Source organism: Pan troglodytes, chromosome 2 (assembly GCF_028858775.2).
Source record: "Pan troglodytes isolate AG18354 chromosome 2, NHGRI_mPanTro3-v2.0_pri, whole genome shotgun sequence".
NCBI lineage: Eukaryota > Metazoa > Chordata > Mammalia > Primates > Hominidae > Pan > Pan troglodytes.
In genome coordinates this window covers 101213818-101227642 of record NC_086015.1, presented here as the reverse complement: position 1 = coordinate 101227642, position 13825 = coordinate 101213818, and the positions used below count along the sequence as shown (strand labels likewise).

At 37.2% G+C, this 13825-nt stretch overlaps 1 protein-coding gene across 4 annotated transcripts in view; it reads right to left on the bottom strand.

The window, feature by feature from the left end:
- The window catches only part of CRYBG3 (crystallin beta-gamma domain containing 3), a 126481-nt gene that overhangs the window by 11058 nt on the left and 101598 nt on the right, over window positions 1-13825 (bottom strand). For all 4 annotated transcript variants that reach the window (XR_010155658.1, XM_526496.8, XM_009445940.5 and 1 more), the window contains one exon: window positions 111-250. Coding sequence is in view for 3 of the 4 variants with exons in the window: in XM_526496.8 (XP_526496.4) it covers window positions 111-250 (140 nt within the window). In the remaining variant the exon portion in view is untranslated. The remainder of the gene's footprint in view (window positions 1-110; window positions 251-13825) is intronic.

Sequence of the window (13825 nt, the reverse complement as noted above, 5' to 3'; positions counted from 1 at the left end):
CCTCAAGACCACTTGAATGCATACTACTACACAGTGGACTTGGTTTGCAACTCTGCAACTCTGTCTTAAAACAGTAAGTGAACCAGACCACACCTTTTTCCCATACTTACAGTCCACTTTTTACCCACACAGACTGGGTGTAGAAGTGCAGGTCCTTGTTCAGAACAGAGTTCACAGCCTCTTCTAGATGTAACTCTCTTCCCTCACAATGCTCCAGAGCAAAAAGGCTGATGGAGGGTTCTTCAAAAACCTATTAGCAGAAAAAGAAAGCATCACCATAGGAGTGGGCATATCTCAGTGACATCCCAGTCTGAACACAGGGTACCCTGAATCCATTGTATTCTTAAATGCATGGAGTTTACTGTTTTACTCTCTAAGGTTGCTATAGTCAAAACTGCACTGGAAAGATTAGATTTTATTAATAATTTTTGTTCACTTTTTTGTAAACTAAAATTCAAGTTATCAGAAAAGCAATCAATCTCATAATAAAAACAGCCATAATAAAGAGACCCATGATTCCAAATCACAGATTAAGGTCTTGTGGTACTGTAATATGGACCATAATTAGTCCTGCCAATGCTTTTAGCTGGCAACAGAATAAATATGGAATGGAATGGCACCCTAATTTCTAGGAGGTCACAGGAGCAGTCACTAGGAATGTAAGACTCTGTGGTGGTAACCTCTTAAAAATATTCCTAGGAGGAAGAATAAAGGCATTTTTAATTTAAAAAAAGCTGAAATGCACAAGAATGGTGGTGATTTCTGCATTAAAAGTATTTCTTCAACCCATCATGTCAGACAAGAATAGACTCAATATTGCTTTTTCATTCATTAATGTATGCAAGACACCATGTTAAGAGACTTTTGGGGGGATGATAAAACAAGGCACCATCTATCCTTGTGTCTGAGGAATTACTAACAAATAGCTAAATTAAAACTGTACAGATATTGTAATGTAATCCAGTGCAGAAAAAGATATGCTGTGTCAGAGTCCTCAGTAGAAAGCTAGATTATTTTTAGCAGAAGGGAGCAGGAATCAAGCTTCATGGATGTGGTGGCTTGTGAGCTCAGTCTCAAAGGATGCAGTGGATCTGGAAAGAAGATGGTGAACAGAGGGAAAACATTCTGTGCAAAGCAAGACAAGAGAAACACATGGGACATGTTGGGGGAACGGCAAATCAGCCCAACAGGAAACAGCGGCAAGTGCTCCCACAGTTTGTTATGGTGCATTGCACTGCTTGCTTCTCCTCCCACACTGACAGGACAGAGACAGATCTATTCCCAGTGGAAAGTTCTTGAAGGCTTCTGAACTAAGGACTATGAGTGGGCTGAAGCAACTGCAACTCGGTAGATAAGAAGCAAAGCACTAGCAGCAGGGGCAGTGGAGGGTCAAAGAACAATAAATGAACAGGCAGAAAATAACAAGCTCTCACAGTGACCCTCACAAGGGACCTGCTAATACTTGCATAAGAGAAGGATGACTTATGAAAGAGTTTTTCTTTGCAGCAGTGTTTGGAACAGTGAAGGGTGTGGAATGATTTAAACGCCCATCAGGAGAGGACTGGTTACATAAATTATGGTTCATACACAGAAGAATCATATACAGCTGTAAAAAAGAATGGGGAGCTCTTTACGAAAGATCACCAAGATATATTCTTTAGAAATAAACACAAAGGATGGTATGAAAAACATATTTCATATACTACCATTTGCAGAGAAGGAAAATTTCTGTGCACATACATATGTATGCGCTTGTACACACATTAAAATTTTTCTAAAAAATAAAAAAAACTGGTAACCATGGCTGCCTGTTGGGAAGACTGCGTAAGAGAAGATAAAGGGCACAAGTGGAAGCAAAGTTTTTCATTAAGTGCCTTTTGGTATATTTTGACTTTTGAACCATGGGAATATTTATTTTAAATTGGTATTATTAATTTTAAGTTGGTAATTATTACACGTTTGCATTGTGTATATGTATTTTTTAATGGCCTTCAGGAAATCTGTCTGACAACAGTATAAGTGAAGAACAGAGAGAATGGAAGTAACGGCATCAGTACTGGTGCAATATATGAGGTCAGAGAAAAATAGACCCAGACCTAAAACAGGGGTTAGGGAGAAGGTTAGGAGTAAAGGATGGCCAGGAAGACTATTAATATCACAGTGATAAAACAGACATGCTAGTTAAGGCAAACAAATGGAATCAGTAAGTGAGGAAAAATGTGAAAAGTCATGGCTTGGGACATGCTGGTATAATCTGTTATATATAAAGAAATCAGGAGGAAAGCATGCCCACATGTCTTAATGTTGAGATAGAGGCAGGATGATCTTAACAGTGATGTCCAACATACACTGGACCTTTTGATCTGGAGTTCCAGGAAAAGACCAGGTTTAGAGATGTCGGGTTTGGGAATTCTCAGAATCTGGGTAATAACTAGAGCCATGGATAAGAAAATGGAAATGCAAGGAAACTAGAACTGCACTGACATACACAGGTGGGCGATGATGAAACATGGGAGGTGGAAGTGACTGAACAAATGAATCAGGAGAAGACAGCCAAAACAGAACCCATTTACACTGTAGAAGTGAAGGAGGAAGAGAATTATAAGGAAGACTTGCCCCATGGCATCAAATTCTTTCCATGTCGAGGAAGAGGGTGACTGAGATATGGCTGTTTGGGTTTGACAATCAGAAGGCAGCTAGTAACCCTATGAATGCTGTTTCAGCACCATGTCAGAAATGAAGTTAAAATCTAGGTTGTAAGGGCTGAAGAGTAAGTGGTGAGAAACTGTACAGGCTATAAAGGTATACAGACTATTAGAAAAATTTGGTGAAGAGCAGGAGGGAAACGGGGTAGTGGCCTATGAGCATGCTTTGTGGAAGGCGTTAGTGGGATAGAGAGAAGCTGAATACTGCAAGGCAAAAAGGATGTTCCAGGGAAGGAGGGAGAGGTACAATCCATTGCTTCCCATCAGTTCATGAGGAAAAAGATCACTTTGGAAAGGATGAACTCCACCTCTGAAATAAAAGGAAAGATAAAAAGGATGCCCAGAAATGTCCATTTAAAATCAGGAAATGTGTGAATAAATTTCTCTGTACGTTATGTGGCCAACACTGTCTGCTGATCAAGGAAAGTTTAAAGCATCTTCCAGAAGTTCCTGAAGTGACAGAAATGTTATGTATCTGGACTCTCCAATATGGCAGCCACTAGCCACATGTGGCTTGTGTGATCAAGGGATGGAATTAATTTAAAAAACCACAAGTGGCTAGTGCTATGGTGTTGGACAGTACAGATTTAGGAGTTAGAGGATACTGGCAAAGAATGTAACAATTGCTGTGTGCAGTGAGACCATAAGCTAAGATGGACAGGCTACCTAGGAGCATTGATTTTCCCTCAGTAGACACCACTGACTGCACCAGGAATAAAAACTCATCTCTAATCACTGAGTTATTGAGTGGCCACAGGCAAGGTTAGGCACCTCTTCTGCTATCTGCAAAATAAACTGGAAGCATCCCAACAGTTTATAAAATAAACTGAAAGTAAGCAGACAATAAAAATCCACAGCCCTGACTATATTGGTGGATTTTTTTCAACATCTTCACTCTCAAGATTTTTAGAAAGTATTCCACTTTACCTTTTTACACACATCTACTTGTTGAGTTACTGATTAGTGAGGAAGAACAGATGGCAAGGAGCCTGGCCAGTGCTCCAAGTCAACAATCAGCAGCACTCTCCCCAGAGAAGAGCTGGCTGGGGTAAGAGCAACAGACATCTACATCAAAGGCATTTACTGGTTATATGATGTTAACTGTTTTATATCCCAGAGGGGGAAAAAATCTAGAGAGAAGCCTATTATGAGAAAGTAATTTAAATGCTAAGCATTATTCTAAGAAAAATTGACCTGTGTACATTTTTCCTCTTCCTTTTGCAGAATGCCTACAAAGATATTTTTCAAAACGCTGGTATTGTCACTGAAACGCCATTAAATTCAATCCCATCATTCTAGCAATTCTACCTCTAGAAATGTATCTCAAGAAAAGATAAAAAGCTTGATGGAGGGAACAAAAAATGTGTAAACATATATGTTTTTAAAAATAATGATGCAGGGATATTGAGAAAAAAATTGTACAAGATGACAGAAAATATTTGAAACATTTTAACAGCTTATATAAATTAGTAAGGGTACTCTAAGAAACCTATTGGACAAATGGGCAAAGAAGGTAAGCCAATAGCATTAACCAAAGAAGAGACATAGCTAATAAACCAACGTGGAAAAATATCCCACCTCTCGTAAACAACAACAAAAGGATATCATTATGTGGTCCAACTATCAAATTTTACATTTGAGAACATCTACTGTTTTTGAAGCTTTGATTTTTTTCTACTTTATTTTAATTTAAATATTTAATTTATAAGTATACTTGAATTATAAATGTATTTAAAGGTTAGGAAGATTAGGAAAGTCAACACAGTGCTAACCTGGGCAGGATGATGGGGGGTGGTTAATAATCTTTTGGAAATAAAGGGTACTGAAGAACTATTAATATTTTAAAATCATATTTTTCTGATACATTTCCCTAACATGAAAATAGGAAGAGAGATCAACTATTAATAATCTTTAAAACTGAAGATGACACAGTAATCCGAACTTTCCAAGCATAAAAAAATATATATATTTGATTACAGTTTGAGCTCTACAAATGTCTTCGCCTTAGTCCATGTTAACTTTGAAGCTGGCCAACCATTTGTGGCTAAAGGCTCTTCTTAGATGTCAGCAGTTAACAGGACATTCCTGCCGGATTAAGTCTAAATCATGCAAAGAGGATACAGTTTCTAAAAGGAAGATGTAGTTGTCAAAGAAAAAGAATACTCGACCAAACTGTATAAATGAAAATTTCAATACAAAAAAAGAAAACTCATTGTTCCTCCTCATCCCATCAACTAAAATAATAATTTAAATAATTTAAGTGATAATAACAGTAGAAACTAACATATATAGCACTTAATATGTGCTGGGAATTATTGTTCTAAGTTATATACCTATATCTGTATCCATCCATAGATATATATGCGCAATACCTTATTCATTGTTCTGAAATCCAAAAAGCTTTAAAATAAAAAATTTTTTTCCTAGTCAACATAACTGTACCTGAATAAATTGAAGTCTATTTATAATACTACCCAATTTGTGTAGCTGTGCATAAATTTCACTATAGGAATAGAAATATGTTTAATTAGGGGTACAGTCCAGAACCCTGCTGGGTGTGTTTCCTTTTAGGCCATACATGAATCATATTACTGTTTAAAATTTGAAAAACTTTAAATCTCAAAATACATTCAGTTTAGGGATTGCAGAACTGTATTTTTTCATTTTTTTTCCTATCAACTTTTATTTTCTGTTCTGGGGTATATATGCAGGGTTGTTACATGGATAAATTGCATGTCACAGGGGTTTCATGCACAGATTATTTCATCACCAGGTAATGAGCATAGTACCCAATAGGTGGTATTTCAATCCTCACTCTCCTCCCACCCTCTCTGCTCAAGCAGGCCCTGGTGTTTATTGTTCCCTTCATAGTGCCCATGTGTATTTAATGTTTATCTTCTACTTATAATTGAAAACATTACATATTTGGTTTTCTGTTCTTGTGTTAATAAGCTTCAGATAATGGCCTCCAGCTGCATCCATGTTGCTGCAAAGAACATATTCGATATTCTGCTTTTTTTATGGCTGCACCGTATTCCATGGTGGCTATGTACCACATTTTCTTTATCCAGTCCAACGTTGATGGGTACCTAGGTTGATTCCATGTCTTTGCTATTGTGAATAGTGCTGCCCTGAATATACATGTGCATGTGTCTTTATGATAGAATGATTTATATTCCTTTGAGTATATACCCAGTAATGGAACTGCTAGGTCAGATGGTAGTTCTACATTCTTTGAGAAATCTCCAAACTGCTTGCCACAGTGGATGAACTAATGCACATTCCTACAACCAGTGTAAACATTCCCTTTTCTCCACAATCTCACTAGCATCTGTTATTTGTTGACTTTTTAATAACAGCCATTTGGACTTGTATGAGATGGTATCTCACTGTGTATTTGATTTGCATCTCTCTACTGATTAGGGATGTTGAGCATTTTTTCATATGCTTGTTGGCCATATGCATATCTTCTTTTGAGAAGTGTCTGTTCATGTCCTTTGCTCCCTTTTTAATGGGGTTGTTTGTTTTTTGCTTGTTGATTTGTTCCTTTTAGATTCTGGATATTAGACCTTTGTTGAATGCATAGTTTGTGAATATCTTCTCCCATTCTGCTGACTGTCTGTTTACTCTGTTGATAGTTTCTTTTGCTGTGCAGAAGCACTTTAGGTTAGGTCCCATTTGTCAATTTTTGTTTTTGTTGTAATTCCTTTTGGGGGCTTCCTCATAAAATCTTTGCCAGGGCCCACGTCCAGAATGGTATTTCCTAGGTTTTCTTCTAGGGTTTTTTACAGTTTTAGGTTTTATATTTTAGTCTTTAATCCATCTTGAGTTATTTTTTGCAAATGGTGAAAGCAAGGGGTTCAGTTTCAATATTATGCATATGGCTAGCCAATTATTCCAGCACCATTTACTGAATAGGGAGTCCTTTCCCTACTGTTTATTCTTGTCAACTTTGTCAAAGATCAAATTTTTGTAGGTGTGAGGCTTTATTTCTGAGTTCTCTAACCTTTTCCATTGGCCTGTGTGTCTGTTTTTTGTACCAGTATCATGCTGTTTTGGTTACTGTAGCCTTGTAATATAGTTTGAAATCGGGTGGCATGATGCCTCCAGCTTTGTTCTTTTTGCTTAGGATTGCCTTGGCTATTTGGGCTCTTTTTTGGTTCCCATGTGAATTTTAGAATAGCTTTTTTCTAATTCTGTGAAAAAATGTTGGTACTTCGGTAGGAACAGTATTGAATCTGTAAATAGCTTTGGGTAGTATGGCCATTTTAATGACATTGATTTTTCCTATCCATGAGCATGGAGTGTTTCCCTTTGTTTGTGTTGTCTCTGAGTTCTTTCAGCAGTGTTCTGTAATTTTCATTGTAGAGATCTTTCACCTCCCTGGTGAGCTGTATATCTAGATATTTTATTCTTTGTGTCTATTGTGAATGGAATTGCATTCTTGATTTGGCTCTCAGCTTGGACGTTACCGGTGTATAGAAATGCTACTGATTTTTCTGCACTGATTTTGTATCCTGAAATATTACTGAAGTTAATTATCAAATCTAGGACCCTCTGGGCAGAGACTATGGGGTTCTCTAAGTATAGAATCATATCATTTGTAAAGAGAGATAGCTTGACTCCTTCTTTTTCTATTTGGATGCCTTTTACTTCTTTCTCTTGTGGGCTTGTTCTGGCTAGGACTTCCAGTGCTATATTGAACAGCAGAGGTAAGAGTGGGCATCCTTCTCCTGTTCCAGTTTTCAAGGGAATGCTTCCAGCTTTTACTCATTCAGTATGATGCTGGCAATGGGCTTGTCATATAAGTCTCTTATTATTTTGTGATATGTTCCTTCAATGCCTAGTTTGTTAAGGGTTTTTATCATTAAGGGATGTTGAATTTTATTGAAAGCCTTTTCTGCATCTATTGAGATAATTATGAGGATTCTGTTTTTAGTTCTGTTTATGTAATAAATCACATTTATTGATTTGTATATATTGAACCAACTTTACATCCCAGGAATAAAGCCTACTTGATTGTGGTGGATTAACTTTTTGATGTCCTGCTGGATTCAGTTTGCCAGTACTTTGTTGAGGATTTTTGCATCTTTGTTCATCAGGCATATGGGCCTGAAGTTTTGTTTCTCCATGTGTTTCTGTCAGGTTTTGGTATTAGAATGATGCTGGCCTCATAGAATGAGTGGTCAGAAACACGCCCAGGGTCACTCAGCTAACAGTTATTAATGGTAGAGTCAGGACTTGAACCAAGAAGGTCTCTAAGACATTCAAACCAAACTCTTCACCAGTAAACTATAATCCTTCTCACAGAGCCTCTCTCATTTGGTTTAGAAAGTCAATTTCAACATGGATTTACCTTTCTTACTGATCTTTGTTTCCTTCTTATTTAAAAACAAATTATGATACATTTTAAAAAGAATAACATAGATGACCATGTACCTAAAACCCAGAAGTATTACATTTTAATTTTACTATATTTGTATCAAATTTTAAAATAAATAAAACATAGCAAATACAGATGAATTTAAACTCCCACCACCCCCAGAGGTGACCACTATGCTCAAGTTGTAAATCTTTTCAGCTCATGTTTTTCTGTTTCTATTAATGGTTATGCATCTTTTGTTTTTAAAATTTACAGAAAATGTATTCTATTGTAACATCTTTAGTAGCCTGCTTTCCTTGCCTACTGTGTTTGAAATTTGACTCTTCATACATGTAGCTCTCCAATTCATTGTAACTACTATATTTCATTCCCTTATAGGAATGTGTGGTTATTTGTTTCATCCATCATAGCTGCAACAGACATTCTTATTCCCCCCACCATTGTAATTAACACTTCTTCCACTAGCTATATATGAATAATCTTACTTCCCTGCAACTAAGCCAAACCTTAGTATTTTCAGATTTTAAAATGCCTGTAGCTAGAGTAAGCTAATGTTATTCATAATTGTTTTAATTTGTATTTCCTTGATCAGTAGTGAGGGTTAACATCCTTTGGATGTCCTAAGCCATTTTTCCCTCTTCTATAAACTGCCTATTTATATCCTCTGTTGGTTTTTGAAGTGGATTTTTCTGAATTGGTTTGAAAGAGCTCTTCTAATTATTTTATTTATTTATTTATTTGTAGAGACAGGGACCAGCCATGTCCAGGTTCTTCTGAACTCAAGCAGTCCTCCCAGGTCAGCCTCCCAAAGCACTGGAATTACAGATGTGAGCCACCACACCCAGCTAAGAGCTCTTCTTATATTCGGTACACTAAACCTTTGTAGGTTATATGGACTGCAAATAGATTCTGTGGCTTGCTGTGGCAGTCTGAATAATTAATGCCTGCCTCCTCTCCCTACCCCACAAATGTTCACATCCTAATTCTTAGAACCTGTGAATATGGTGAATATGTTGAATATGTTACCTAACATGGTCAAGAGGTACTTTACAGATATTAGTAATTAAGGACCTTGAGATGGGCACAATCATCTGGATTACTCAGGTAAGCCCAAAGTGGCCACCAGGGTCCCTGTAAGAGGAAGGTAGGAGGGTTAAGAGACAGCAGATAAAGAGCAGAGACTAGAGTGATGCACTTTGAAGATGAAAGTTAAGGAATGCTGGTGGCCTCTAGAAGCTAGAAAAGGTAAGGAAATGGGTTCTCCCCTAGAGCTTCCCAGATGAAATGACTGCCAACACCTTAATTTTACCACAGTAAGACCAATTTCAGACTTCTGACTTGTGGAACTGCAAGACTGTAAATATCTGTCATCTTAAGCTACTAAGTTTACAGTAATTTGTTACATCAGCAATAGGACACTAATACATTTGCCTTTCACCTTTTTCTTATTCATTTGTGCTTTTTCTGTTCGAAGAAATCCATCCTACTGCAGTATCATCAGGGTAGATTCCTATATTTTCTTCTAAGTTGTAAAATTTGCTTTTCACATTTAGGTTGTTATTAATCCATCTGGAACTTATTTTTGTGTTTGGAGTAAAGTAGGATTCTAACTATCTTTTTCCATGGAATGGGTCAATTGTCTCAACACCATTTATTTAACAATTCATCATAGCTCCATTGGAATGCTGTTATCTTCCAAATTCCATTACTATATAGGTCAGTTTCCATGCTACCCTATTCCTGTGTCCCATTTGTCTCTCCTTGTACTGATTCCCACTAATTATTACTGCTGTATAAAGCAATATATACTTGGTAGGATAAGTGACCCTACATGTTGTTCTTAAAAATTATCTTGGCGATTTTTGACCCAATAGCTTTTCCAAATTAATCATAGGATAAGCTTGCCATGTTTTACTCCCCACCTCTACCCCCAAAAGGAGAGAACACTGTGTTTTGCCTGAAACAATATTAATTTGGGGAAGACCATATCTTTACAATATTGAGTCCTTTTACCTATAAAAGATTGTATCTCTCGATGTTTACTTCCTTCAAGAGTTTTTATAAAATTCCTAGGAAAAAAACTTATTCCCTTGTGTTAGATTTATTTATAAGTACCCTTAATTTCTATGGTTTAATTGCTATTTATCTCATACTCTGCAACTTTTAAAAATGTGCTTTAGCCCTAATAATTTATCATTTACACCACGGATGCTCTTGCCAGTTTTGTTTTCTCCTTTTTTGTTTTAATCTTATTTTATTTTTTAGATTTTTTTTTATTAGATAGAACTTCAGAATGCCGAATAGTAGTGGTAATAGGGAGACCTTTGCCTGCTGTCTGAATTTAAAGAGCGCTGTTTCAGATATCTCACTGGGAAGTGTGATGTTTACTGTAAGTTTTTGTTGGCCTGCATTTTCAAAATGTGCATAATAGTTAATGCCATTAACTATATATATAGGTTCAGCTAAAAAGTTTAATAGTAACCAAATTCTTCTACACTTTTTTTTATTATTATTACACTTTAAGTTCTAGGGTACATTTTGCACAACATGCAGGTTTGTTACATATGTATACATGTGTCATGGTGGTGTGCTGCACCCATTAACTTGTCATTTACATTAGGTATTCCTCCTAATGCTATCCCTCCTGACTCCCCCAACCCCATGACAGGCCCTGGTGTGTGATGTTCCCTGCCCTGTGTCCAAGTGTTCTCATTGTTCAATTCCCACCTATGAGTGAGAACATGTGGTGTTTGGTTTTCTGTCCTTGCGACAGTTAGCTTAGAATGATGGTTTCCAGCTTCATCCATGTCCCTACAAAGGACATGAACTCATCCTTTTTTATGGCTGCATAGTATTCCATGGTATATATGTGCCACATTTTCTTAATCTCGTCTATCATTGATGGACATTTGGGTTGGTTCCAAGTCTTTGCTATTGTGAATAGTGCCACAATAAACATATGTGTGCATGTGTCTTTATAGTAGCATGATTTATAATCCTTTGGGTATATACCCAGTAATGGGATGGCTGGGTCAAATGGTATTTCTAGTTCTAGATCCTTGAGGAATCGCCACACTGTCTTCCACAATGGCTGAACTAGTTTACAGTCCCACCAACAGTGTAAAAGTGTTCCTATTTCTCCATATCCTCTCCAGCACCTGTTGTTTCCTGACTTTTTAATGATTGCCATTCTAACTGGTGTGAGATGGTATCTCATTGTGGTTTTGATTTGCATTTCTCTGATGGCCAGTGATGATGAGCATTTTTTCATTTGTCTATTGGCTGCATAAATGTCTTCTTTTGAGAAGTGTCTGTTCATATCCTTTGCCCACTTTTTGATGGGGTTGCTTGATTTTTTTCCTGTAATTTGTTTGAGTTCTTTGTAGATTCTGGATATTAGCCCTTTGTCAGATAGGTAGATTGCAAAAATTTTCTCCCATTCTGTAGGTTGCCTGTTCACTCTGATGGTAGTTTCTTTTGCTGTGCAGAAGCTCTTTAGTTTAATTAGATCCCATTTGTCAATTTTGTCTTTTGTTGCCATTGCTTTTGGTGTTTTAGTCATGAAGTCCTTGCCCATGCCTATGTCCTGAATGGTATTGCTTAGGTTTTCTTCTAGGGTTTTTATGGTTTTAGGTCTAACATTTAAGTCTTTAATCCATCTTGAATTAATTTTTGTCTTCTATACTTTATAAACTCATTCCTTCCTTTCATTCTGAGGCTGGATTTATAGTCTCCCTCTATTTGTAGCTGTGCCTCTTATTCAGTATCCTTCTACAGAATGAATCATTGTCTTGCCAATTCTTATTCTACTTCTTAAGATCATTTATGTTATCACAGTCTTAATTTCATCTGAAGTTTTTCTACAGCCTCTTGTTATAATGTTTCTTTGGTTTTGCCTCCTTGGAGCTGCCAGGGCTGGATTATTACTTCAAAGGCAGCCAAACTTCCATTCCAAGGCCCCAGTGGGGAAATTAGAGAAGCAACCAGCTAACTACTGCTCCCATGGAAATGCAATAAAATAGGTTACCCCACACACTCCTGGTCCAGCGCTTAAATGTTTTATGCAATAGTCTGAAAAGTCGCAGTTAACTCCATCTTAGATCAATCAACAGGTTCTCATGTATCTTGCTCCTGTCTATATATGCTATTATTCTTTTAATACCCAGCTGACTTTAAATCATTTCATCAATAGCTAGCAGCTGGAAATTACTATTTTTTCAACTTAGGTTCCCCACCATCCCCCAACTTCTAAAGCTATTATTATAATATTGTAAATGGATAAGACACAAACCTATAGTAAGTCCAAAGTACAACCCCTCTTATTGAATGAGCTCTGAAGTAGAAGAATGAACTTTATACAACTACTGCCTATATATTTTTAGGCATGAATGAATGAGTTTATTTAGTCGGCTTATTACGTAATGGACTCTTGATATTTTTATAGCATTGTGCTAAGTAGAGGGGACACAAGAGTGACAGAATTCAAAGCTACAATAAATATAAATCATCCCCTCAATGGCTTTGCAGTTTCAGTAACTGTGATGAAAAGGAGAAAGTGAAAAGCATCTTAAGATGCAGAGAAAGAATATTAAGGCAGACAAAAGTCACTTTAAGAAATGAGGATCACTGAAGGCTTCCTAGAATTGAGGTCCTTTAAATTAGATCTCAAAGAATTTAGAGAGGGGAAAGAAAAACTTCATTCTATGTTTCCACATAAAAACACAAAATAGAGAAAGTTTAAGGAAGGTATTGGGAGGGGGGAGGGAAAGCTTGTAAACAGGATACATGAAAATGATTGAGCAATAATATTGGAAAAGTAGGACCTAATGTCATGGTCTAGGCTTTATGGGAAGGCTACATGCTCAATGCTGCAAATAAAAAGAACTGAAAAAGAGAGAGGCCAAAGGAAGAAAATTAGTTATGTACCCATCACAACAGTTTTAAAAAGACAGAATGAGGCTCTAAACTTAGTCATGACAATGGAAAGGAGATAAGAGGAAAAGCTTAAGACATATCATGGGGCTGGGTGCGATGGCTCACACCTGTAATCCCAGCACTTTGGGAGGATGAGGCAGGCAGATCCCTTGAGGTCGGGAGTTTGAGAACAGCCTAGCCAACATGGTGAAACCCCGTCTCTACTAAAAATATAAAAATTAGCTGGGAGTGATGGCACGTGCCTGTAATCCCAGCTACTTGGGAGGCTGAGGCATGAGAATTCCTTGAACTTGGGAGGCGGAGGTTGCAGTGAGCCAAGATGGTGCCACTGCACTCCAGCCTAGGTGACAGAGCCAGACTCTATCTAAAAAAAGGGGGGAGAGGGGGGTAATGATGATTGCTTTCAACAGAAACAGAGCAGAAAAGAAGAACAAGTCTATGAAGGAAAATGGGATGCTGGCAAAACATGCTGAAGACCCATGTGGAATCTGGGAATGAAGCTCAGGGAATAACTGAGTACTGCTTACTCTAGATATCTGCAAATCATCTACACTGATGGAGGTAAGAGCTGATGTTATGATAATGAAAATTTCTAAGTACAGGAGAGGAAAGGCCAAGAATAGGTATCTGAGAAACATCTACAATTGAGAGGCCAAGAGTAAGATAACACTTAGATTTGATGAGTTTGTTATGCCATCTAATTCTTTTTTAATTCATATTCAGTACTTAGCACAGTATTTAGTAAAGAGCAGGTGTTCAATACTTTAGATTGAATAAATATAAAATGCATCTTCAGCAATGG